At 45.3% G+C, this 23,727-nt stretch overlaps 1 protein-coding gene across 10 annotated transcripts in view; it reads left to right on the forward strand.

The window, feature by feature from the left end:
* The window catches only part of CCDC180 (coiled-coil domain containing 180), a 62,509-nt gene extending 53,560 nt beyond the window's left edge, over positions 1 to 8,949 (forward strand). For all 10 annotated transcript variants that reach the window (XM_086415981.1, XM_086415972.1, XM_086415976.1 and 7 more), the window contains 6 exons: positions 2,674 to 2,834; positions 3,375 to 3,512; positions 3,999 to 4,110; positions 6,555 to 6,660; positions 7,476 to 7,611; positions 8,778 to 8,949. In XM_086415981.1, the coding sequence (XP_086272107.1) occupies positions 2,674 to 2,834; positions 3,375 to 3,512; positions 3,999 to 4,110; positions 6,555 to 6,660; positions 7,476 to 7,611; positions 8,778 to 8,909 (785 nt within the window). In that variant the 3' untranslated portion in view covers positions 8,910 to 8,949. The remainder of the gene's footprint in view (positions 1 to 2,673; positions 2,835 to 3,374; positions 3,513 to 3,998; positions 4,111 to 6,554; positions 6,661 to 7,475; positions 7,612 to 8,777) is intronic.
* Positions 8,950 to 23,727: the final 14,778 nt, after the last annotated feature.

Consider the following 23,727-nt stretch of genomic DNA (forward strand, 5'->3'; position numbering starts at 1 on the left):
AATTGCAGAACCTCTGTCCCTCTATCATGTTCCCAGCCCTCAGCAGCCACTGACCTCCTCTCTGTTCATCCAGTGTTAGTAAGTGTCATGTAGCCTTTTTATGGCTGAATCATATTCCATAGTGTGCATATACCATAGTTTGTTTATTTGTTCAGTGATAGACATTTGGCTGTGTCCAGCATTTGGCAGTTATGCATGGCGCTGCTCTAAACATTCACATGCATGTTGTGTGTGGATGTATGATTTCATTTCTCTTGGGTGTATAACTAGGAGTAGAACTGCTGGGTCATACGGTGCCTCTGTGTTTAATCGTTTGAAGAATCCTTGCACCGTGTCTACTGTGTGCGTGGGCTGAGATGAACTTGATAGACACAGCCTCCTAGAGAGCAGGGACATGAAAACAGGCAGGCAGGATGTATCTTGCCATTTATGTTGATTATAACAACATAAAAGGAGCTGTGAAAACACACCCATAGCTGCCCATCTCCTTGCCCAATTCTCCACGTCCACAGCCACTTGTGTTTTTGCAGTGGTTAAGTCCTAATTATCTCTACTTGTAAGGCAGGAAACCTAAGGGCCCATTACAGGCCTGCTATGGGTTGAGGGGCAGCAGGGGTAGAAGAGGGAGAGGATTAGGGGGTAGCCAGACCTGAGATCAAGACCCAGAACTGCCATTCCCCAGATGTATGACATTGACCAAGTCACCTCCCCTTGCCTGTAAATGGAGACAAGGATAACATCCACCATGCAAGACTTTTTTGAGGAGTAAACCTCTCACAGCCTTGCTGTATACAGGGGAAATCAACAATGGCTCTCATTCCTGTAGTTGTAGAATGACTGGAATTGAAACCACAGGCAGCATTTGGTTTCTCTAGCTCAGAGCTTCCCCACTTAAACTCTGTGGGGTTCCATCCTATGTGATCTTCCTCAAAAGAAAGGTTCCATGGTCACATGGGTTTGGGAAATGCTGCAGATCATGTCCCTCCCAGGAAGGCTGACAGTTCACATGAAATGAAGACTTCCATTTCCTACAGGGAATCAAGTATCCTGAGCAACTCTCCCACTGAAAACATGTAAAAATCCTGGATATAACTGTTTTGTGATAAACTTTTAAATGCATGGATGAGCTAGCTGTAAAGTAAGAAATACTTAAGGCCTCAAGATTAAGTGAGAATAGGAACACAGATAAACTGAGCAGTAACTCTGGCTATTGCCTTGAGGGCTTGGCTGACTCTCAGGTCCACTTGAGCCTCTGTTTTCATGGCCTCCAGGTCGCTGGGAACAGAGACCAAGCCCCAGACCACCCAAGGTGTGCAGCCTGAAAGGGCACAAGCCACAGAAAACTGGGACTCCACAGGGCTCCATCTGCAGAGTCAAGGGAATGAGACAGAAACCAAAACCTCCTCCCCCACTGACTAGAAGGAAAGTGTCTTGTTATAAACCATGGCACTGGACAAAGGGGAAAAACTCTAATGAGAATCTATAAGTCAGCTCTTTTGTGGTGTTTAAACTGAAGTTGCACTTAGATAAACCTGAATTCAACTTTGTGTTTGTGGGTCATCCGAAAGATTTCTAGATGATAGCTTAAAGTGATTTTGAGTGTGTCATGCCCGGATGCTTCTTTAGTAGAGATACTACAGATCCTCTCCAGAGAAGCCTACTTTCAATTCAGGCCTCCAGGGATTCCCACACATAAAATGCCCCAAATAAGAGCTCACTGTAAAACAACACACACACACACACACACACACACACACACCACAGCAAAAAGTACCTTCAGCATGAGGCAACAGAATGAGATCAGTAAGGACTTCACATATTGAATGTATCAAGACACAGAATATAAAATAAATAATTATTTCTAGTTAAATAAAAGAGGAAATTAGAAATATGAGTAAGGAGCAAAAGCCTATTAAAATGAGCAAGTAAATATGAACCAAGTAAAGTGAAGTCGCTCAGTCGTGCCTGACTCTTTGTGACCCCATGGACTGTAGCCTACCAGGCTCCTCTGTCCATGGGATTTTTCAGGCAAGAATACTGGAGTAGGTTGCCATTTCCTTCTCCAGAGGACCTTCCCGACCCAGGGATTGAACCCGGGTCTCACACATTGTAGGCAGACACTTTACCGTCTGAGCCACCAAGGAAGTCCACCAAGTAAAGAGAACCAAATAAAGAGAACCAAATAAAGCTTATGTATATTGGAAAAATAAATCGTTGACATTTTAAAATTATGAATGGCTTTAGTGCCAAAGAAAATAACCAAAAATGTAACACAGAAAAACAAAGGACTAGAAATAAAGGAAAGAGGTGAAGAGAGATGAAGGAAAGAGCAGGTCTGGCATGCAGCTACTTAGAGGTCCAGAGGGGAGGAGGAGACTTGGGTCAAGGTGATATTTGAAGAGAGAATGGATGAAATAGAACTGCTGAAAGGTGCAGTGCAGTTTATAAAGTGCTGGCAAGTCCTGCAATGTGAGAAGTCCTTTGAACTTGCTTAATCCAGTATCTTTAATACCGGTTTGCCCACAGGACCCCTTTTGATGGAATAGCTATTGCCGCACTGTAGACCAAGCCTTTCTCTGTGGGAAACTGCATCGAGCCTTTGTTGGAGAGATGGCCCCAGCAACTTGGCTCTGCTCAGTCCTCTCCCCTGGCCCCCACCCCCAATTCCTACAGAATTACGGGCCCAGATGAGGAGATTTGAGGAGCTTCTGCCCCAGGTGTGTTGGCTGGTGATGGAGAATTTCAAGGAGCACCATTGGAAAAAATGTTGTGCTTCCACCAAAGAGATCAGAGAACAGTTCTTGAATTACCAGGAAGAGCTGGAGAAAAGGAAGGTGGGGCCCCCGGGATCACCCTGGGAGTTCAGACATAGAGGCGGGGCATCAGCAGAACTGAGTCCCAGGAAGGAGTTGGGCCAGGCCTGGGATTATTGGGTGGGGGTGAGGGACAATAGGCCCTGGAGGGATAAGAGCCGAGCCAACAGCTCCTTTATGGAAAGGATTCAGCACGTTCCTTGTTGGATATAACAGGTAGGTTGGCTGGTTCTGTGGGGCTGTGGACCTTGAGATCAACAATGATTGTCCACTTGGTCCTTGGAACCAGAGGACGTTCATGGTATTGATTGTATTGGACTGAATCCCTGATTGTCCCGGGGAAGATGCTCAGCTCTCCCACTTGCTAACCCTTGGAGTTGGCTCCAGCCATGCCTCAGTCTTGTGTACCTGCCACTCCTCTGCATATCCACAGCCCTTCACACACACCCAGGTCAATGCACACCTCATGGCCATAATTGGCAGAGGACATAGGCCAGTGACTTCTTAGTCCTGACCTCAAGACCAGGTCAAAAAACCCACTGATTTCTGGATTGTCTGAAGGATGAAAATGCTCAGAAGCTCCACCCAAATCTCGGACACCCTGCACAGCTCCAAGATATGGAGTCTCTATGTCAAGTGGAAGAGAAGAGGCAGGGAGATTTGGACGCCTTGATTGTGGTAACCAAGGAGAAGCTGGAGGTCAGTAGTGCCTTCTACTCCCATGTCTAGGTGCTGAGGGCTGCCCTGCCCTCCCCGAGGTCACCCCAGCTGACAGCCCACCAGCAGCACTGAGCCCGGCCCTATGCTGGCACCCTGGCCAAAGCAGGGCATGAAAGTGGGCAGGTTTTATAGGTGGAGATGCTCTTTATTGGCTGTTTTAACTTGCATTTAAAATTTTCTAAATTGATTAGTAATGAGAAATTTTTTCTCCCAAGATCCATGTCAAGTTTTCTTTCCTCTTTGGTAAATTGTCTGTGTGTGTCCCTTGGCCATTGCAGAATCATTTCCTATCTTCAAGTCACTCTTAGGAGAAGCCTCCTGGAGAAAGACCAGATGCCTGTTAACTTTGACACAGTTGACTCATGGCCCTGGTTTTGTCTCACGCACTGCTCTCCAAACCCATCTTCAGCCTACCTTTGGAGACAGGGCCCTCTCATAGCACCATGCTCCCTGTGTTTCCTCCAGGAATGCATAAGGAAGTACGCCCGGTTTTTCATAGCCACCTTGGCCACCTTCACCGAGAAGTTCCTGCTGCAGTTGGATGAGGTGGTCACCATTGACGATGTCCAGGTTGCAAGTATGCGCCCCACTGGCCTTTGTGCCCTGGCCCCAGGGGGTTGGTGACATAGGTCATGGATCTGGAGGAGTCTGCTTTCCCCCAACTCCACCAGTATGAAAATAGATACTCTATTGAGGGGACTGATGAATTTTTTGTTTCTTTTTTTAATTAAAATGATCTTTTTGTAACTAAAAAAGCAAATCCCTAATGAGTCAGATTACATATAAAAAATGAAATCCTAATACTAAATATTTTCATAATCTTGGGGTATGGACAACTTTCCTAAGTTTGAGAGCTAGAAGCTGTAAAGGAATGGTGTGTACCTCCCTGTGGCCAAAACAAAAGTAAGGGAAAATGTCAAAAGATGGAAGGACAAACCACAAACTGGAAAAATATTTCTAATAACTAATAGGTCAGAGAATGGCCTGATATTCCTGTGGTATGAAGAATTCTTAACAGGTCTAGTTTGTAAACAGGGCAAACACATGCAATTCAAAAGGTCAATAAATGTTGAAAGATGCTTGACTTCACCAATGATGAAAAGTGCAAATATAAACATTGTTAAGATACCATTTCTCACCAAGAGCCTGGCAAAGCTTTTAAATTCAGCACTGGTGAGGCAGGAAGCCCCAGCACCGCAGAGCCCCTCGAAAAAGTGTACCTCCACCCCTTCTCTTGGAGAACCCTCTGTCGGTGACTTCAAAGTCCTGAACGTGTGTGCTTTGACCTAGCCGTTCTAACCCTGGGAACTTATCTGGCAGAAATACTTGCATACTTTTCCAAAGATACATTTTCAAGCATATTCTTCACAGCAGTGCTTGAAATTGCAAAGAATTGGAAACAGTGTTAATATCCACATATAAAGGATTGGATAAATTATGGTCCAGATATAGGAGGGAATTCTATGCAGCTGTTCAGGTGGGTGTGGTAGGTCTCTATGTGCCAGCTGGAAACACCTGAAGGAATACTGTCACAGGAAAAAGCAAGGTGACAATCATACTTACCTGTAATACTATTTTAAAAAACACATAGGTGACATAAACATGCACCCTCACTTGTATATAAATGAATCTGTGTGAGAGAGAAACAGAGGCAAAGAGGGACAAAATGAGAAAAGCAGAGCCTGAGAAACAGGTACCCGACTGTTGATGACCACCTCTGGTGAGTGGCATTGTGAGAGATTTCTAAAGTCTTTTTCCCCATTAGATGATGTTTAAATTTTTTATACTATGTGAATTGCTTTTTATAACTATGCAAAGACTCAAATCATATATTAAATATTGTCCATTTATCTCTCATCTATTAAGTAATTAAAATATATTATTTTTATTTTTTAAGTTTGGATTGCAAAGACAATGACTATTTTTATAGTAAAATAAGAAATGCAATATGAGTTACAAAGAAAGAGAAGAATATGGTCCTTCCTCCCAGAAATAGGTGCTGGTAACATTGGCTGTCCTCCTCCTGGTCATTTCCCTTTGGTCACAGGCCTGTGTGTATATCAGTGGGGAGATGGGAGGGTAGATCACAGGTGTGTGCTCCTTTGTAACCTAATTTCCCCTTGGGCGGATGCAAGGCCAAGCCAGTCACCATTTCCATGAGCACTTCCAGTTGCTGTGCATCTTATTTTATTAGTTAATCCCCTGCTGGTGCATACGGGCCATGTCTAGCTTTTCACTCCTCTAATTGTACTGGAAGGAACATCTGCATCGATATTTCTCTATTTGGGGGCAACAACTTCCTAGAAGTGGGTTTTCTAGGTCAAAATGTATGTGCATGCTGGGGTGCTGGCCACTGTCTAGTAGTGGAGGCCTCTTTGGCAAGTGTGAGCCTGGTTTGGGAAAGTGGAGCCTGCAGAGATACCAGAGTTCAGACTAGAGAAGGAACAGGCAGTGGAGCCAGCAGGGAGGCAGCCTCGGCACCTTGGAGGGGAACCCCTGGGCCAGGAAGACCCCCTGCATCAGGCCCATGGGGTCCTCACCTGCTCTGTAAATAGGGCTTCTGAGCCAAGTGGCCTGGCCCCGCCATGCCTGCAGACCAGGGTGCAGAGAGCTGCTCTGGCCTGCTGGTCTCACTCCAGGAACAGAGCCCCTTTCTCTCCATGTCAAACGGCAGGTCAGTGAGCCAGACATGAGAGAGACAACCTTGAATGTGTTCATTCCAGGAGAAATTCTTAGTTTAGGACCCCTTTGAGCTAGTATAAGCCAAAGAAGTCTCCAAAGAGCATATTCAGGAGCTCATAGAAGCTGCGAGAAGGTCAGAGCATCATACGTAGGATTTTGGAGCTGGGATGCACATCCAAACCACATCTCACATATTCCAGCTTTAACCCTCCTGCCTGAGACTCTTTAAGTGTGGAAGAGGGGAGCAAGGTTTCATTTCTGTAAATGTAAGGTCGGGGGTCCCCTTAATATCAGGCTGTGGATGAGGCCCCCATCAGTAACCCATCTCTTGCTTGCCAGAGATGGAGCCCCCCAAACAGAAAACCTCAATCCTAATACGGAGGAAACTCACCGGGCTGTCCCTGGAGGAAGAGAGTGAGAAGCCCCTGATTGAACGGGGGAGCAGGTAAGAGCTGAGAGCAGGGGTGAATACCACACATGGCTGTGTTTGCTGGGGGTGGTGTGGTGGAATGGTGAGGGGCACGAGCTCTGAAGTCGGACAGACCTGATGACTTTGGAAAGGCTTTGTGTCCTAAGCCTCAATTTCCTTATCTGTGAAATGGGCATGGCAGCCTCCCTTACATGATATTATCAAGAGAAAGCTCAATGAGATTGTGCTTGAAGTGCCCGTGGCACCTACTAAGAGCTCAGCAGCTGTTAGTTTGTGTGATAAGGACCCATGAGGGGACCCCGAAATAAAGAGAGGCCTGTCCTAGTGTGGAGTACCTTCTCAGATTGCAGTCAGTACTGGGATTCACTACAGCTGTCTGTCATGTATGACAAGAGCTATAGAAGTGCTTATCCCCTGTACCCCAGGAATGTGACTCAAAGAAGTAAGGCAGTGATTTACCCAGCTAAATTGTCAGCAGTGGTTTTTTATCATGGTAGGAAAAGCAAGCCAGGAACTGGTGACTGGCACCTGGCTGGGCGAGTGATAAGGAAACCGAGATCCAGAAAAGGGAAAGCCCTAGAGGCATGGGATTCCCCTTCCCCATGCAGAACCCAACTGTCTATACACATGGATATAAGCTGTATGAAAATGCCGAAAAGAACTTGAAGAAGCTTAATCTTAAATGCTCAAGAGTTTTTCTTTTAATTAAGGCATTTAAAGTATGATAATTTTTTTTTAAAGAAATGTTAACCATTTCCACCAGAGATGGAGGGTGCACAGTAAATGACGAAGCTAAGCCTTCAGGACTTTTCATGCATGTTTATTTGTAGAAAGTGGCCAGGAATCAAACCTACTGAAGTCACCATCCAAAACAAGATTCTCCTCCGGAAAACACCATGTATCACAACCACCAAAACAACACTGGGCCACCTGGCATCCGTGGAAGCCCGAGATGCTGTCTACCTGGTGAGTGACGAGACGAGGTGGAGGGGATGCACCCCGGGGAGTGCTGCCTTGGGAAGGAGGGGGGAGCTTGTCGTCACCAGGCACCCTGGCATCTGGTCAGATGGAGCAGGTGACACGCATCAGAGTACCCCAGGGCACAGCACTGGTGACAGCCAACATTCTCAGGCACCAGGACACAGGCCACAGCTCCTGTCCAGTTCCAGCAGTAGCTCAGGTCTCATGGCGTGAGCCCCAGAGCCACAGGAGCCCAGACTGGAGGGCAAAGGAAGGCTCTCCAGTGAACAGTCAAGACAGTATGAGGGGACAGAGCAGTCAGAGGCTTGGAGGCCATGGGAGCAGTGAGTGATGATGGGTGGAATAATTACTGAGCAGCTGCTGCAGCTTCTGTTCTCAACACAGGGCTTCCACTGGATTCTTGTAGCAAGCCCACGAGGAAGGTAGAATGGTCCCAACGTTACTGCAGAAGATACCGAGTCATAAAGAAGTGTGTCCCCTCTATGCCACCAAGAATGACAGCCAGGATTGGACCCAGGCCTATTAGACCCGTGGGGCTCCCCAAAGAGGAAGCTGCACCTGAGGGTGCCTGCTGGACCTTGCAACTCCAAGGATGTCTGGACCTATGGTTCTGGTGCCCCAGAGAGGAACCTTGTACTGCCCAGAGATATGCTGACCCTGGTATTTGGAGACCCCTTAGTGCCTAGGCAGGCCCTTCCCCAGCCACCAAGCTAAGCCCCAGACAGTGGGCACAATTCCACTGCTGAGTTCAGTGAGGACTTAAGGCCTAGTGGGCTCAGCCTCTCGAGGAAGCCAGGACCCCTGAGCTTCAAGGAGACTATAGTGTGGTGGTTAGGAAGGAGGGCAGAGTCCAGAATCAGGTGGACCAGGAGCCTAGTCACTGCTCAGTCTCTTCTCAATTAAATAACCTCAGGCAAGGCTGTGAGCCTCAGTTTTCCAATCCATAAAATGTGGAAAACAGCAAGGCCTGCCTGAGCTTTATTGGACATAGTACATGAGAAATGACTTGTGGAACTCTTGCCAGTGCCTGGAATGGGTTCCAAGCCACCCGCCAGCAGGTTGCAGCATCCCTCTAGAGCACTGAGTGTCCTCTAGGGGGCACAGTCCAGAAGTCCTTCCTCATGTGGCCTCTTCCTGCTGCTTGCTCCCAGAAATATTTGGCATCATTTGAAGAGGAGCTGAAGAAGGTCCAGGAGCACACCGCACTGCAGGTGAAAGAGGCTCAGCGCTGGAAGGACAGCTGGAAACACTCCGTGAACATCATCCAGGGCCTGTACTTGTGACACTCTCAACCCTCCCTAAATAAACGGCTTATTTTGTGTAGATTCCTTCATCCCTCTACCCACCCTTCCATCCATCTGTCTCTGCCCAGTGCTGTAGCCTCACAGATGAGGATATGGCATGGTTCCTGCCCACATGGAGATTACTTCCAATGAGGAAGACAGGTGAAAGGGGGTATTCCACCTGGTCAGCTAGGATGGTAGATAACAGGGATGGCTAACTTAAATAGAGACCCATAGTTGAGGGGAAATAACTTCCACAAGGCATGATGGGCACTTCATCTTGGAAAATGAAACAATTGAAACTTAAAACTTACAGGAAAGAGTATATTGCACATTTAACAAAATGCGAGTTTTAATTGCAACTGTGCACTGATTCCTAGACACAACAAAGACTTCATCTGCTGTTGACTGGGTATCTGGTTATTTGTATGACCAATGATAACCTTTTGGCAGAAGTCTTCTAGGCCTCCTTAACTTGACTAACAGTCTCTTTAGTCCTGTGACACTCAGATCACTGTCTTTGGAAGTTTGCTTCCCACCATCTTCCTTGTCGCCTTTCTCTTCCTCGATTGCCCCGCAGCCTCACTATGACCAGTGGCAGTTGTCAGCAGCTGTCTGCGCCTTGTGGGCAGGCGGCTCATGGTCCTTCCTCTACTTCCTGAGCTCCTGCTGTGCCAGTATGGTTTGTATGTTGTTGGTGCTTCAGTTTGAGGTTCCATGCGCTTTGTCTCGACTTAATGAGATAAGCATCGCCTGCATTTACAGTTGTGGAGACTCAAGTCCAGAAGGTCAAAGCCAAGGACTTTGAGGCACATTATTTTGGGGATGATTCCAAGAAGCATGAGTGAGGACATGGGAAAAAGGAGCCTGAAAGCAGAAAAGTCACTGGAAGGGGCTTTCAGGAGTGGCCCCTGCTGTGGGTGACTAGGCTCTGTCTCCCTGGAAAACAACCTCCCACCTGACCTGACTCTGTCCATGTGGGTGGAGAGTTGCCCGGGCATTAGCACTGCCCTCATGCCAGCTTGCAGGACAGGAATCTCCTGTGGTACCAGAAAGAGTCCTCAGGCAGGGGAGTCTTGGGTTATATTGGCTGGAGCAAGCTCCCCAGCTGCAGATAGACTCAGGTAAGCCAAGGGGATGTGAGCGCAGCATCACCACCTCCGGTTTTCCAAACCTGAAGCCAGGCCCCTATGCACCACTCTGCCATGGCACCCTCTCTCCTCAAAGTAGCAAATGATGTCTGCACAGCCCCTTCCAGCTTGTGGCATGCTCTGCAGGTACATGTTCTAATTCAGTCCTACCATGGACAGGGTGGCAGTCACCATGTAACCCCTATTTTGTAAATAAAGAAGCTGAAACTTGGAGAAAAGAGTATATCTCCAGTGTTCCAGCCTGGCTCTGGCTGTCCCTGAAACTCAGCCAGGAGTGAATACACCTGGGTGCTTTGTAAGTAAGAAAGGACCCAGAAAAATGAGGGGTGCTCCCTCTCCCGTCTGCCAGCCTTGGAGTCTCTGCACCACCACCCCCTCCTGCCAGCCACAGGGCAGCGTGCATGGAGAACAGGGTGTAGGTGTGGGTACAGGACAGCCTGTGGTCAGTCACTCTCCACTTTCATGTTGGTGAGGTCCCAGTTGGCAGAGAAGGCTCGAGGAAGTACGCCTGCTGTGGCAGGAGTACTGGGAGGGGGACACGAGGATTAGGGCGGGTATTGGGGGCCCACCACAGCCCAGACAGAGCCTGCAAACAGTGGCGGAGCCAGGGAGCAGAAGGGGTGCAGAACTGGGAGGCCTGGGCCGACCCCTCAGCCCTGTGTGCCCCTCTGAGTCCAGTTTGCTCACCTCTCCAATGGGGACACAGGCTCCACTCTTCCAGCCCACTGCACCCAGTGAGACCCAGCTTGCCTAGCTGGGCCAGCCTTTGGGACCTGAGGCCACAAAGCTGAGGGGTCAAGGCAAAAGCCATGCCCATTCCACTTCTTATTCCCTACCTAGTGTGCCGCCTTTCATTGTTTTCCTTATGATTCCGAAAGGAAAAGACATTCATTATAGGAAATAAAAGACCAAAGGAGAAAAAAGAAGACTATAAAAACCCTGGCATCCAGAGATAGCTGTTTCCTACACCATTTTTCATGTGTGTGTGTGTGTGATATTTGCCAAATGGAATCATAAAGTGAGTTCTGTTGTATAAATTGGTTTTCAGATTTCAGCTGGGTACACGGTCGCCGTATCTTTGAGTAGCCACTTACACCCTGGTTTTCATACTCTCTGCCTCTACCCACCATGTGGAGTGGGCCTCACGTGTGTCAGTGTCCTCACACCCCCATAGCTGAGACCGAGTCAGGAAGCAACACCCATCCTTACAGGGGAGACTGCTCTCCAATAGTTTTGTTTTTTCTGGACCCTAACATAATCCACTAACTCAGTTCATGGCCCACTAAGGGGTCTTGTCTGCAGTGTCCCACTGCCAGAGGAACCAGGTCCCCTCCCGGACAAGGTGGGGTATCCATTGTGAGGCTCTTAGATACAAGGCATCCATCCACCCACATGGACTCTGTGCACATCTCTAGCCCTTGCCTCTGGCTTCTGGAAGCTGACTCCCTGAGTCAAAGGGGAGAGCATCTGGGGACCCGGCACAAATCACCCTCCAGGAGAAGACTTGGGGTTCCTCCCACCACTGATGACTCAGTGCCTGCTTCCCTCGGCCACACCAAGCATTGTAGTTACAGCAGCTTTGGGGAAAATCTTTTTCTTTTTTCTTTTTTGGCTGACTCAGCAGATGACGAAAAACATCTAATTCATAGTCTTATTTTTACTTTTCTAATGATGAGTGAAGGTACACTTTTCATCACCGAGTCATTTCCAAAATGTGGCCACTTTTCCCAGTCCTGGGGTGAGCCTGCTGAACACGACCACCTGGGCATCTCCAGGGGGCATAGTTCATGTTCCATGTCCAGCTAAGAAGCTCCACTCCTTGTGCTGTTGCAGAAACCAGTAATCGAGAAACCAAGCACCACACTCGGAGAGTTGGAGAACTCAGGTTTATTACATCGGTGGGCCCAGAGGAGTTAACACTCCAAGCTCTGAGCCCCAAACAAAGGGGTTACAGAGTTTTTATACACGGACAGGCATGATTAAGTGGGTTTGCGGGTTTGCAGGGGCTGGGCGATTGCAAAGAGCAGGACAAGGGTGAGTGAGATAAGCTCCAGTTTCTAGTATTGTAAGTCCCCGCTTTCTGAGACTACGTGACCTATGTGATCTGGACTTTGCAAGGAGCAAGCTGAGTTACAGAGGCAGAAGTTATGTAAAATTTTAACTTTTCCTCTTCAGTGCAACTGCTAAGTGGTTAGTGACTGGCTTTTGACCCACAAGATACAGCAAGAATGATGAGAGGTCACTTCCAAAATGTAATGACAAAAAATCTGTCCCTTCCCTCTTACCTGCTCTCTCCTGGGTTCCCTCTCCGACCCTCCTTCCTGCTCACTGCCTCCCTTCCCACTTCTCTCTCTCTCTCTCTGTTCTATCTTTGGATCTGGGGAAGTAGGCACCCATGTTATGAGCTGCCCTGAGTAGCTGTCACAAGGAGAGAACCGAGGGAGCACTCAGGTCAACAGACAGGAACTCAGACTCTCAGTCCAAACACAGTCCTGCAGCCTGTGGATGAACCTGGGAGCAAATCCTCCCCAAGTTGAGCTGAACTGAAGCCACAGCACCTGCCTGTGAGACACCCAGAAACAGAGCAACCTAGCTAAGCCATGAACAGATACCCAGACCACACTGGGTTAGATATTAAATATTTGTAGTTGTAAGGTGTTAAATTTTGGAGCAATGAGGAACCGACAGCTAACACAGTCTACAGGCTCCAGGATCCAGTCCCACCGTCCTCCCTGTGACCTCCCCCTCCTCCCTGGGCTCACTCCAGCTGTCCCAACTACCTTCCTACCCCTCTGGCCGTACTCACCTCTGCCTGCCATTCTCTGCCCTAGTGCTGCCTTCTCCCTCTTGTCATCTGTGAAGTGAGTTGCTCAGTCATGTCTGACTCCTTGCGACCCCATGGACTATACAATCCATGGAATTCTCCAGGCCAGAATACTGGAGTGGGTAGCCTACCCCTTCTCCAGCAGATCTTCCTGACCCAGGAATTAAACTGGGGTCTCCTGCATTGCAGGCAGATTCTTTACCAACTGAGCTATCAGGGAAGCTCCATCTGGTCCCTACCAATTTCACCCCAGGGAGGTCTCTCGGACTCTCCTACCAAGTGACTCCTTCCTCACAGCTTCATCCCGGGCACTTGAAAGGCACTCTCCTTTCACATGTCCTTGGTTTCATGCTTTTGTCCATATCCCTCCAGACTGAGCTCCTGGCAGGCAGAGACCACTCAGTCATCTTCAGCATCATACCCGACCTACAGGGCACCTGGAGCAAGGTGAGTGACTGCTCGGTGATGAAGTGGGGGGAAACCCTTTCTTGATTTTGACCAGCTGGGTCTGGAGGCGAATGCTAGTCACAGGAGATCAAGTTAGCTCTGAGACTGAGGGACAGCTAGAAGGACCTATGCATAACTCTTTCTGCCCCAGTTGCTCCCCGCAAAAGCTCAGTGGGCACCTCAGACATAGGAGGCTGCCTGACCCCTGGTGTCCAGAACCAGAACTGCAGCCCTAGGAAAGAACATAAAACCAAACAAGCATACTTACTTGTGTGAACTTTCAAGGCAATGGCTCTTGAGTCCCAGATGAGCAAAGAAGCAGGACCTTCAGGCCCCAAGGGAAGCACCAGGGACCTTGGGAGCCTCACTAGCCACCCTCTCTGTCTATCCCATGTGTCCTCTTCACACATGAGACATCCTCGATTGGGCCAGAATGAGGCCCGCCCTCTTTCCAAGTGAGAGCCCCGAGGGTCCAAGAAAGACTAGTCCTGTCCCTGGACACTGGACTTGGTTTGTGGTGCCTGTGCCACTATGACAAGGGGATATATGCCAGAGGAGAGACCTGTCTTGTCCAAGGTCACATAGCGATCCAATGGCAAAGCTCATACTTCAGCCAGGATTAGATTTGGCTACATACAGCAGCAAACCCAAAACAATGGCATAAACAAGGGACAGAGATTTATATCTTTCTCATATAAGAGAACCCTAGAGGCAGGCAGTCCGTATTCATCCTGGGCGGCTCTTCATGGAAGGTGATGGGTGATCTGTCCTGCTCCAGTACCGCAGCATGTGATTGTAAAAAATTTTTTCTGGTTAATCATAGACTTGCCTAAGAGTTGTGTGTGTGTGTTGTGGTTTAGTTGCTCAGTCGTGTTTGACTCTTTTCGACCCCACGGACTGTAGCCCCCAAGGTTTCTCTGTTCATGGATTTCTCCAGGCAAGAATACCTGAGTGGGTAGCCATTCCCTTCTCCAGGGGATCTTTACCACCCAGGGATCAAAACCAGGTCTCCTGCATTCCAGGCAGATTCTTTACCATCTCAGCCACCAGGGAGGTGGCTTCCTAAGATTTTTGGTTGTATATTAAAACGTTGGGAGTTCCCTGGTGGCCTAGTGGTTAGGATTCCAGGATTTCACTGCTGTAGACCCGGTTCAGTCCCTGATTGGGGAACCAAGATTCTACTTTCTATCATCAAAATGGTCTAAAGTGGCTGCTGGGGCTCCAGCCTGAACCCGCCACCATTGCTGCATTTCAGATACAGGAGGGAGGAAGGCATGAATGCAAAGGGGACTGGCTCAGCCCTGGCAGCTCCATCTGACCACCTGACCTCCCCAGAGTCCCACACTTCTGCTCACATGTCATTGGCCTAAACTTTGTCTGGTCACTCTTAGCTGCAAGAGAGAATGGGAACTCTAGTCTTTTAGTTTGGTGAATTGCTGCCTATAATCAAACTGTCTCTGTTTTTAAGCAAGGGGAGAATGAAAACTATGGAAACAACCAGCGCTCTCTCCCTACACAGAACTCCAAGATGAAGAGTAGGAGACGGGTTACTTTCGGAGGCACTGAGCGTTTGTTCACCTACCACAGCCTGTCTTGTCTTGGTGTTTTTCATTCACAGACAGAAAAGTCTTGGTTCCTAACCAGGATATATGAGTGGGACTCTTGCTTTTAGTTCCCAGAAAGGTTATCAAAATCACACTATTGGCTTGTCTGCTTGTCACTTGTAAGTAGATCTAGAAAATTCTTTACTATTTCATAAGTGGGGTGGGATAGGGATTGTGGGGATTTAAAAGCAAGCAGCATGTTTACTAAAAATCTATTCGGAATTATTTCTCTGTAAATCAAAGAATAAAATGCATTTTCTGCAGCGTTTTTGACCCTCATGGTAAATATGGTAGGAAAGATAATTCACAAAAAATAAAACTTATAGTGGTTAAAACTGCTCATGGTAAAATGTATCATTAACTAAAAATTAACAGAAGGAAAACTATATTTGACAACATTTTTGCATGCATAATTTGACTCCAGAAAAGTGACTTAGTAAAAATAACGATCCCTAAAATTTACAATAGCAGAATCCATAGTCAATAAATTGCAATGTGGATCCCAAATCAAATAATTTACATTTAAAAAGTGATCCTGACAAAAATAATTTCAGTGAATTAAGAATAAAAGTGGGCAAACTGGAATTGGTTTTCTGTGTTATATGTTTTGTATAATATTATCTCATGTACTTTTTAAATTTTATTTTATTGAAGTATAGTTGAATTACAAGATTTTGTTAATTACTGCTGTACAGCAAAGTGACTCAGTACTATGTTCTTTTTCTTTATTTTCTTTCTTTATTTATTTTTGGCTGTGCTGGGTCTTCTTTGCTACATGGCCTTTTCTCTCTTTTCGGAGAGCAGGGGCTACTTTCTTGTTGCAGTGCACAGGCTTTTGATTGTGGTGGCTTCTCTCATTGCAGAGCGCAGGCTCTGGGGCATGTGGGCTCTAGCAGTTGCAGCGCGTGGGCTCATTAGCTATAGCTCGCAGGCTCTAGAGCACAGGCTCAGGAGTTGTGGTGCACAGATTTAGTTGCAAGTGGGATCTTCCTGGACCAGGGATTGAACCTGTGTCTCCTGCATTGGCAGGCAGACTCTTTACCACGGAGCCACCAAGGAAACCTACATTCTTTTTCAAATTCTTTTCCATTATGGTTTATCACAGGATATTGAATGTAGTTACCCGTGCTATATGGTAGGACCTTGTCATTTATCTGTTCTATATATTTATCAGTTTGCATATTCTAATCCCAAACTCCCAATCCAACCCTCTCCCACTTCTTCCCCTTTGGCAAACACCAATCTATTCTCTATGTCTCTGATTTTATTTCTGTCTCATAGATAGGTTTATTTGTGTCATCCCTTAGATTCCACATTGATTTACTTTTTAAATACTTAATAAACTTCATATTTTAGAGCAGTTTTAAGTTTATAGAAAAATTTAGCAAATAGCACAGAGTTCCCATATATTCCTTCTCATTAACCCCTCTTCTCAATTTACTCTATTTTTAATCTTGCAGTAATACAGTTCATTTGCTAAAATTTATGGGCCAATATTGGTACATTATTAACAACTAAAGTCCATAGTTTCAGGGGTCTATGCATTTTGACAACTTCATAATGTCACCTATGCATCATTACAGTATCACCCAGGATAGTTTTCCCTCCTCAAAATCCCCTGTGCTCCACCTACTCTTTCCTCTCTCCCTCCCCCAAACCACTGACAACTAGGATCTTGTCACTCTCTGTGTAGTTTTGCTTTTTCCAGAATGTCAAATTGTTGGAATTGCACATTATGTGGTCTTTATATGGAGAAGGCAATGGCACCCCACTCCACTACTCCTGCCTAGAAAATCCCATGGACGGAGGAGCCTGGAAGGCTGCAGTTTATGGGGTCGCTGAGGGTCGGACACGACTGATCGAATTCACTTTCACTTTTCCCTTTCATGCACTGGAGAAGGAAATGGCAACCCACTCCAGTGTTCTTGCCTGGAGAGTCCCAGGGACGGGGGAGCCTGGTGGGCTGCCGTCTATGGGGTCGCACGGAGTCGGACACGACTGAAGTGACTTAGCAGTAACAGTAGCAGTGGTCTTTTCAGACTGGCTGCTTTTACCAAGCAATATGTATTTAGAGTTCTTCCAAGTCTTTGGTGGCTTTTTATTGATAAATAATATTCCATTGTATGAGTGCACATATCACTGTTTGCTTATACATCAACCTATTAAAGGACACCTGGTAGCCTCCAGTTTAGGACAATTATGAATAAAGCTGTTAAGTATTTGTGTGAAAGTTTTTGAGTAGACATAAGTTTTCAACTTTTGTTGGATAAATGCCTAGGATCATGATTGTTGGACCATATGGTGGGACCACGTTAAGCTTTGCAAGAAATTGCCAAGCTGCCTCCCAAAGTGACTAGACCGTTGTTGCCTTCCCACCAGCAACGTTGTTCCATACCATCACTAGCGCTGGACGTTGGCATTTAGCCCTTCTGATAGGTGTTTGGTGATATTTCATTGCTGTTTTAATTTGAAATTCCTTAATGACATATGAGGAGAAGGCAATGGCACCCCACTCCAGTACTCTTGCCTGGAAAATTCCATGGACGGCGGAGCCTGGTAGGCTGCAGTCCATGGGGTCGCACAGAGTCGGACACGACTAAAGTGACTTAGCAGCAGCAGCAGCAGCAGCAATGACATATGATGTTAGACATCTTTTCATATGGTTATTGCTATCTGCTTATCTTCTTTGATGAGATACCATGTTCAGATCTATTGCCCGTTTTAAAATTGTTTGAGTTTCGTTTCTTGAGTTTGAGAGTTTGTTTGGTTTGTGTTGAGTTTTGTTGAGTTTTAGGGGTTCATATGTTTTGGATATCCTTGTTTTCCATCTTTATATTTTCTTTGCTGAGGTATCCAGATCTTTAAACCATTTTTAAATTGTTTGTTTTCTTATTGTTGAGTTTGAAGAGTCTTTTGCATATTTTGCACAATAGTCCTTTATTAAATAGATGTTTTACAAATATTTTCTTCCAATCTGTGATTTATCTTTTCATTTTCTTAACAGTGTTTTTTGCAAAGCAGAAGTTTTCAATACTAATGAAGCTCCAACTTACCAACTTTTTCTCTCATGGATCAAGATGTTGGTGTTTTATCTAAAAAGTTATTGACAAACCTAAAGGTCACCTAGATTTTCTCCTAGGTTATCTTCTAGGAGTTTATAGTTTTCCATTTTACATCTAAGTCTGTGAACCATTTTGGGTTAGTTTTTGTGAAAAGTCTATGTCAAAGTGTTTTTTTTTAACACGTGGATGTTCAGTTATTCCAAAATCCTTTGTTGAAGACTATCTTTCTCCACTGAACTACCGTTGCTTCTTTGTTAAAGATCAGTTGACTATATTTGTATAGGTCATTTCTGGTATATCTTCTATTCCATTGATTTCTTTGTCTATTCTTTTACCAATAGCATACAGCTTGATTATTGTAGCTCTGCTGCTGCTGCTGCTGCTAAGTTGCTTCAGTCGTGTCCGACTCTGTGCAACCCAATGGACAGCAGCCCACCAGGCTCCCCTGTCCCTGGGATTCTCCAGGCAAGAACACTGGAGTGGGTTGCCATTTCCTTCTCCAATGCATGAAAGTGAAAAGTGAAAGTGAAGTCGCTCAGTCGTATCCGACTCTTCGCTACCCCATGGACTGCAGCCTACCAGGCTCCTCTGTCCATGGGATTTTCCAGGCAAGAGTACTGGAGTGGGGTGCCATTGCCTTCTCCGGTAGCTCTACTTTATGGTAAGTCTTAAAGTCTGGTAGTATCAGTTCTTCAACTTTGTTCTTCTCATTCAGTATTGGGTTAGTTCTGGTTTGTTTTTTTGTTGTTGTTGTTTGGTTTGGTTTTTATCTTTCCATATAAACTTCAAAACCAATTTGCCAATATTCAAAAAATTACTTGCTGTGATTTTATTGAGATTACATTTTATCTATAGATTAGTTCAGGAAGAACTGACATCTTGACTACTTTGAGTCTTCCTATTCGTGAACAAAAAATATCTCTTCACTTATTTAGCTCTTCTTTGGTTTCTTTCATCAGAGTTGTTCGGTTTAGTCACTCAGTCATGTCCAACTCTTTGCAACCCCATGGACTGCAGCATGCCAGGCCTCCCTGTCCATCACCAACTCCCAGAGTTTATTCAAACTCATGTCCATTGAGCTGGTGATGCCATCCAACCATCTCATCCTCTGTTGTCCCCTTCTCCTCCTGCCTTCAATCTTTCCCAGCATCAGAGTCTTTTCCAAGGAGTCAGTTCTTTGCTTCAGGCAGCCAAAGTATTGGAGTTTCAGCTTCAGCATCAGTCCTTCCAATGAATATTCAGGACTGATTTCCTTTAGGATGGACTGGTTGCAGTCCCTTGCAGGCCAAGGGACTCTCAAGAGTCTTCTCTGACACCACAGTTTAAAAGCATCAATTCTTCAGTGCTCAGCTTTCTTTATAGTCCAACTCTCACATCCATACATGACTACTGGAAAAACCTTAGCTTTGACTAGATGGACCTTTGTTGGCAAAGTAATGTCTCTGCTTTTGAATATGCTATCTAGGTTGGTCATAACTTTTCTTCCAAGGAGTAAGCGTCTTTTAATTTCATGGCTGCAGTCACCATCTGCAGTGATTTTGGAGCCCCCAAAAATAAAGTCTGACACTGTTTCCCCAAAGTGATGGGACTGGATGCCATGATCTTAGTTTCTGAATGTTGAGCTTTAAGCCAACTTTTTCACTCTCCTCTTTTACTTTCATCAAGAGGCTTTTTAGTTCCTCTTCACTTCTGCCATAAGGGTGGTGTCATCTGCATATCTGAGGTTATTGATATTTCTCCCAGCAATCTTGATTCCAGCTTGTGCTTCATCCAGCCCAGCCTTTCTCATGATGTACTCTGCATATAAGTTAAATAAGCAGGGTGACAATATACAGCCTTGACGAACTCCTTTTCCTATTTGGAACCAGTCTGTTGTTCCATGTCCAGTTCTAACTGTTGCTTCCTGACCTGCATACAGATTCTCAAGAGGCAGGTCAAGTGGGTCAGATGGGTATTCCCATCTCTTTAAGAATTTTCCACAGTTTGTTGTGATTCACGGAGTCAAAGGCTTTGGCATAGTCAATAAAGCAGAAATAGATGTCTTTCTGGAACTCTCTTGTTTTTCGATGAGCCAGCAGATGTTGGCAATTTGATCTCTGGTTCCTCTGCCTTTTCTAAATCCAGCTTGAACATCTGGAAGTTCACGAGTTGTGGTTCTCCTCAAAACTATCTTATATGTATTTCTTAACTCTCTTTTTTCTCTGTAAGTCTTAGATGGCCACAGCAAGGTACTCTGCCTGGCTAATAGCATATACTGTGTGGTTAGTGCTATTTCTTGACCCACTCAATTCAACACACATTTCTTGGGCACCTGCAGCGTCCTAGCTATGAGTAGGTAGAGTAAAGTTGAGGCAGAAGTATCTCTAGCCACCACCCTTGAGAAACCTTCATCATGGAAGAAAAAAATACCACTTGCATAAGTTGTCATCATTACCTGTCCTGAGCCAACAGTTACTATGTCAAAGGCAGTAGTAACCTAGAGGAGGAAGTGATTATCCACACCCAGGGCAGAGCATGAAAGTTTGCCAGAGGAGTTGATATTTGAACTGGGCATGGCACAGTGAGTAGGAGGTCAACAGGAATAAAGATAGTCCTGCCAGGCAGAAGTAAAAACATAAGCAAATGTTCTCAGACATGGGACTACATGGCCTTTGGATGAGGAGGTTAGAGGAGGGACTGCAGGAAGAGGTATGCAGGGCTGGGTTGTGAAAGTCCCTGAGTGACTACATCGACCTCTATCTGCAGACTGTCTCAGAGGTGAGCCAGTGTGGCATGGTGATCATGTGCAAGTTGGTATTGCCAGTAGAGCCTGGAGATACTGTAAGTGCTAGGCATTCTAAATTTAGAACAATCTAGTTTGAATTGAGACTCACATAGCTTCAATAGTATACAAAACTCTGCTCCTTATATAGCTCCTTCTCTCCCCCCTCTCCTTTATGCTGTTGTCACAAATTTTGCCTTTTATATTATGTGCCCAGTAACATAGATTTATAATTATTTCTTGTGTTTGTATTTTAAATTATGTAAGAAAAAAGATCTACAAACCAAAAGTACAAAAATACTGCCTTTTATATTAACCTATGTAATTACCTTTACTGGCGATCTTTATTTTCCCATATGGCTTCAAGCGGGAGAAGGAAATGGCAACCCACTCCAGTATTCTTGCCTGGAGAATCCTGTGGACGGGGAGCCTGGTGGGCTGCTGTCCATGGGGTTGCACAGAGTCAGACACGACTGAAGCGACTTAGCATGCATGCATGCGTGGCTTCAAGCTGCCGTATTACATTTATCCTACTACTTAAATGGATATAGACAGCATGTCCTTATGTCCCTTATACAACCCTGAAAAGCAAAATAAGTTTACAAAGTAAATTTATTACTTCATTCAACAAGTACTTATTATTTATGATGTGTTCTGTGTCCCAGGGATTCCGTGTTGTATAAGAAATAGACAAGTTTCTTCCCTCTCCTGATTTGTATTGGGGGTGGGGGATGAGGAATGGGAGAATCAGTAAACAGGTAACTTTAGATGATAATATGCCCGTGAAAAACAACATGGAAAATGGGCCAGAGATTTACTAGATGTGTGTAGATACGATGATCCTCACAGAGCTGAGGTTGAGCCAGAAAATTGAACTACAGGGGTAATAGTTTGTTTAAAGAAACAAACAAAAATCCCGACAAAGCAAGTAAACTGTCTGCATTTTCACTTATTGTTGGCCTAACTTGATTTTGATCTTAGCGAGCCATCGTTTGAGTTACTGTCATTACAACTTGCCTTATTTTCCACCTTGAACAATAAAAAGACCAATTAACCTTCTCAGATACATTGTAAGATCAGGACTGAGAGAGGATGATGACTTGAACTCATCCAGAGCCATGCTTTTCTCAGCTTTAGCATTATGGTTCCAAATAACTCCAAGGAAAGATCTTGACCAAGTAGTTGCCAACTCTGCTATTTAAAACATCCAGCCACTGTCTCACTAAGTTACAAATATCTTTTTAATGGGTCTTGTTTATTTGCAAGGAAATGACCAACTGGAATTTAAAATTTTGTCTGGGTGCTATGTTCAAGAAAGACATCATTTGATTGATTAAAGCTTGCTTAGAAGAGGAAAGTGTGACACATAGCCAAGATAAGACATAGGAAAGTTGTGACAGCATTCTCCAAATATCAGACAAGCCCTGTTCCTTAGGGAGGATTCTACTCTTTAGCCAGTAGGTGGAATTAGGGCCCATGGGTAGACACACTAGAGAGGGGTCTGTGAGATCAACATAGCATTTTAACCTTCAGAACTGCCTGCCCAATTAGGACAGGGCTTACACACAAGGGGAAGTTCCCCACTGACACAGAGGTGGTCCATACAGAGGTGTGACATATTGGAACTAGCCAAGAAGGGCTCGCAGTTGATTGACGTGTTGATGTCAACAGGAGTCTGGAGAAAAAGTAGGTCTCAGTTCTCCAGCCTGTTCTCCATTGTACCACCCAAGACCCACCAGGCCTGGAGGTGAACAGAGAGCCTATCTAACTTCCCTAGGAAGGAAAGGGTGCAGAGAAGAAAATCAAAAGAGTGGGTTGGAAACTTTCTGAACTCTATCTGAAAAGAGATACTCTGTGGATAAAGAGTAACAAAGTAAAACTCAAGGCTCTTTCTGAACAATTTTCAGCCCAGAAATTGGTTTCTGGATTTGGTGCAAGCTATTTGCTAACCTATATTATACAGATCTATGGCTCCTCTTAGAGGTTTTGATAGGGGAAAAAGCTTTTTACTCTGTCTTTATGCTTTTTATACAATGTCTTTCATTTGCTTCTTAAATCCCTTATTTAATTCACCAGGTATACAAATAGGTGGCATGGCATTGTAGGAGGATAGACTTGACATTTGTTGAGTAAATATTTATTACAAGCAGATACATGCCAAGTACTGGAACACTGTGGTCACTATGACTAGGTGTGTATATATATATATGCTTTGTAAATAGAGCTCCCATAATTACAGTGCTATTTACAAGTGGCTTATAGATCAACCTTCAAACACATTTTCAGCAACATGTACTGCACAAAGGGTGGGAAATGCCATGTTAATGCTAATATATTGCACTGCTCTCACATTAAGTACAACTTTCCTAGAGGAAATCTCCTTTGGGGGTTTACTCTAGCCAGCAGTTTGCTAACTCCTTTCTTAGCCGATAGCTGGTCCCCAGGACTATAAACTTCTAATTGCAAATATAAAACATCCTATTTTAAGGAAGTTGCTGCTGAGAGTGAGGACCCCAGTTTTAAACGAAAAAGACTTAAGTGTGAGGGGATGAGAAGACAGTTGGGCAGGAGACCACCTCCTGTACTTAGGGTGGGGAGATACGACTTAGTGCAGAGTGAACTCCAGGAAGAACTCCTCTAAGAGTGGTTTTAACTTCCTCAACTGATGGTGAGTGGTAGGGAATGTCAGGTGATTTTGTAGTGGGGACATGCAGAATCCTAAGCAATACATGTGTCCATCCCTGTGTCTGTGGAGTAAATAAAAATGTCTTGTTCAGCTTCTCTTTGGGTGGGATTGGCTGCTGGGGAGTTTCTAAAAGCAGAACCCAACCCTACATGACTCTTTTAAAACAAATATTTTGTAATTGCCCTCTTCTACTCCCCTGAAATGAAATTCACAGATAAAATAACCTAGAAAATCAGTTGTGTAGTGAAACTGTAAAAAAGCTACTTGTGTTTGTATGTAAAGC

This window comes from Bos grunniens, chromosome 8 (assembly GCF_055505025.1).
Source record: "Bos grunniens cultivar Pamir isolate PY7600 chromosome 8, Bosgru_T2T1.0, whole genome shotgun sequence".
Classification (NCBI taxonomy): domain Eukaryota; kingdom Metazoa; phylum Chordata; class Mammalia; order Artiodactyla; family Bovidae; genus Bos; species Bos grunniens.